Source organism: Pinus tabuliformis, chromosome 1_2 (assembly GCF_031772625.1).
Source record: "Pinus tabuliformis cultivar Carrire ecotype Pingquan chromosome 1_2, CPIR1, whole genome shotgun sequence".
NCBI classification, from domain to species: domain Eukaryota; kingdom Viridiplantae; phylum Streptophyta; class Pinopsida; order Pinales; family Pinaceae; genus Pinus; species Pinus tabuliformis.
Genome location: NC_142298.1, coordinates 87,858,203 through 87,859,554, shown reverse-complemented (window position 1 = coordinate 87,859,554; position 1,352 = coordinate 87,858,203). Strand labels below are relative to the sequence as shown.

The window sequence follows — 1,352 nt, the reverse complement described above, 5'->3', positions numbered from 1 at the left end:
GTCTGTGTCCTCCATTTTTGTCTCCTGGATAAGGAATATGTCCGGGGCTTCTATTCTTATTAAGTTTCTTATGGCCTCTTCCTTGATTTTGCTCCCCATACCCCTACAATTCTAGGAGACTATTTTCATTATTTACCCTTGCTCTAAAGGGCTCCCTTGGAGCCTTGAGACTGGTTTCTCGCCATCTTTGGGTTTTTTGCTAACAACTTCTCCAGAGTTGGTTGGCCTCTTGTGGATCTCCTTATAGAGGCTTGGAAGTCACCTATTTCTCCTTCCTCCTCTGAGTCTTTCGACTCTTGGTCCTCTTCCTCAGCTTCGACAGGAATTCCTTTTGAGCTTTCTGCAACACTTGCATCCTTGGAGAAGATTGGTGAGTTACCTTTATCTGAAGATGCTGCCTTTTGGTCCACGTCCTCCTGGATGTCCTCTGGCTGCGAGCTAAGAGGGTTGAACTTATTTTCTGGAACAGGCTTGGGCGGGATCTACTGAACAGAGGTCTGGTGAGGACCTTTGCCATTAGGGCCTCCCGACTTTTGCGTCTTGTGAGAAGTTTTGGAGCGCTTGACTTGATTCCAGCCGTCCTCCTTCCCTTGCACAGCCTCATTGTTGGACGGGCAGCCTCTGGCGAAGTGGCCATAGACATGGCATTTCCGGCATTTGAAGGGCAGTTGCTCATAGTCCAGTTTCTGCACATGCGTCCAACTTCCGACATTGATTTTGATGGCCTCTGGTAGCCCCACCTCCAGATCTACTTCAACACATATTCTGGCGCAGTCGTATTGGTCCTTATTGTTTGCTCGGTCTATGAATTTCCCAAGGGCATTTCCTATGTGCATCAAGGAGTCCCAATTCCAGCAATGAACTGGGAGATTTGGGAGCCTTACCCACACCGGAACTGCTTTGGGCACATCCACTGCTGGATCAAAGTCCGGAGTCCACTTATTTAGATACAAACCCTGAGGGCCCATGAAGTAGGGGTCGTTTTGGAAGATCAGATCTTTGTCATCCTTTGAAGTGAATTCGAAGAGGAAGAATCCTCTCCCCAGAAAGTAAGAGGTAACACTTTCTTTGATCAACGGTGCCCAGTTTCTGTTGACCCAGCTCTCAGTGGTTTTGGGAGATGGCCATAGCCCAGTGAACTGGCTGATGAGAGCTCGCTCGGCCAAGGATAATGCAACCTGGATCGGGGTTTCTGGGGGGAGGGAGATCTCAGGTATATCATCCAATTTTTTGACGAATTTCGAAGCTTCTGAGATCTTCTTCTTTGGAAGCCCTGCCAAGAGTCGATTGAAGGCCTCAGTAGACGAGGACGTCGGAGGAGGAGGGGGAGGCACCTGGGGAGTGCCCAGCAC

The 1,352-nt window shown here is 49.3% G+C and overlaps 1 protein-coding gene across 1 annotated transcript; it reads right to left on the bottom strand.

Moving 5' to 3' along the window:
* Window positions 1-482: 482 nt before the first annotated feature.
* LOC149204568 (uncharacterized) lies at window positions 483-968 on the bottom strand. The gene has a single exon (XM_089397158.1). The coding sequence runs from the start codon at window positions 966-968 to the stop codon at window positions 483-485; it is 486 nt and encodes a 161-aa protein (XP_089253284.1).
* Window positions 969-1,352: the final 384 nt, after the last annotated feature.

Excerpts from the sequence above, each read along its gene's own strand:
- LOC149204568 (XM_089397158.1), bottom strand. The coding sequence starts at position 968 with ATGGGCCCTCAGGGTTTGTATCTAAATAAGTGGACTCCGGACTTTGAT.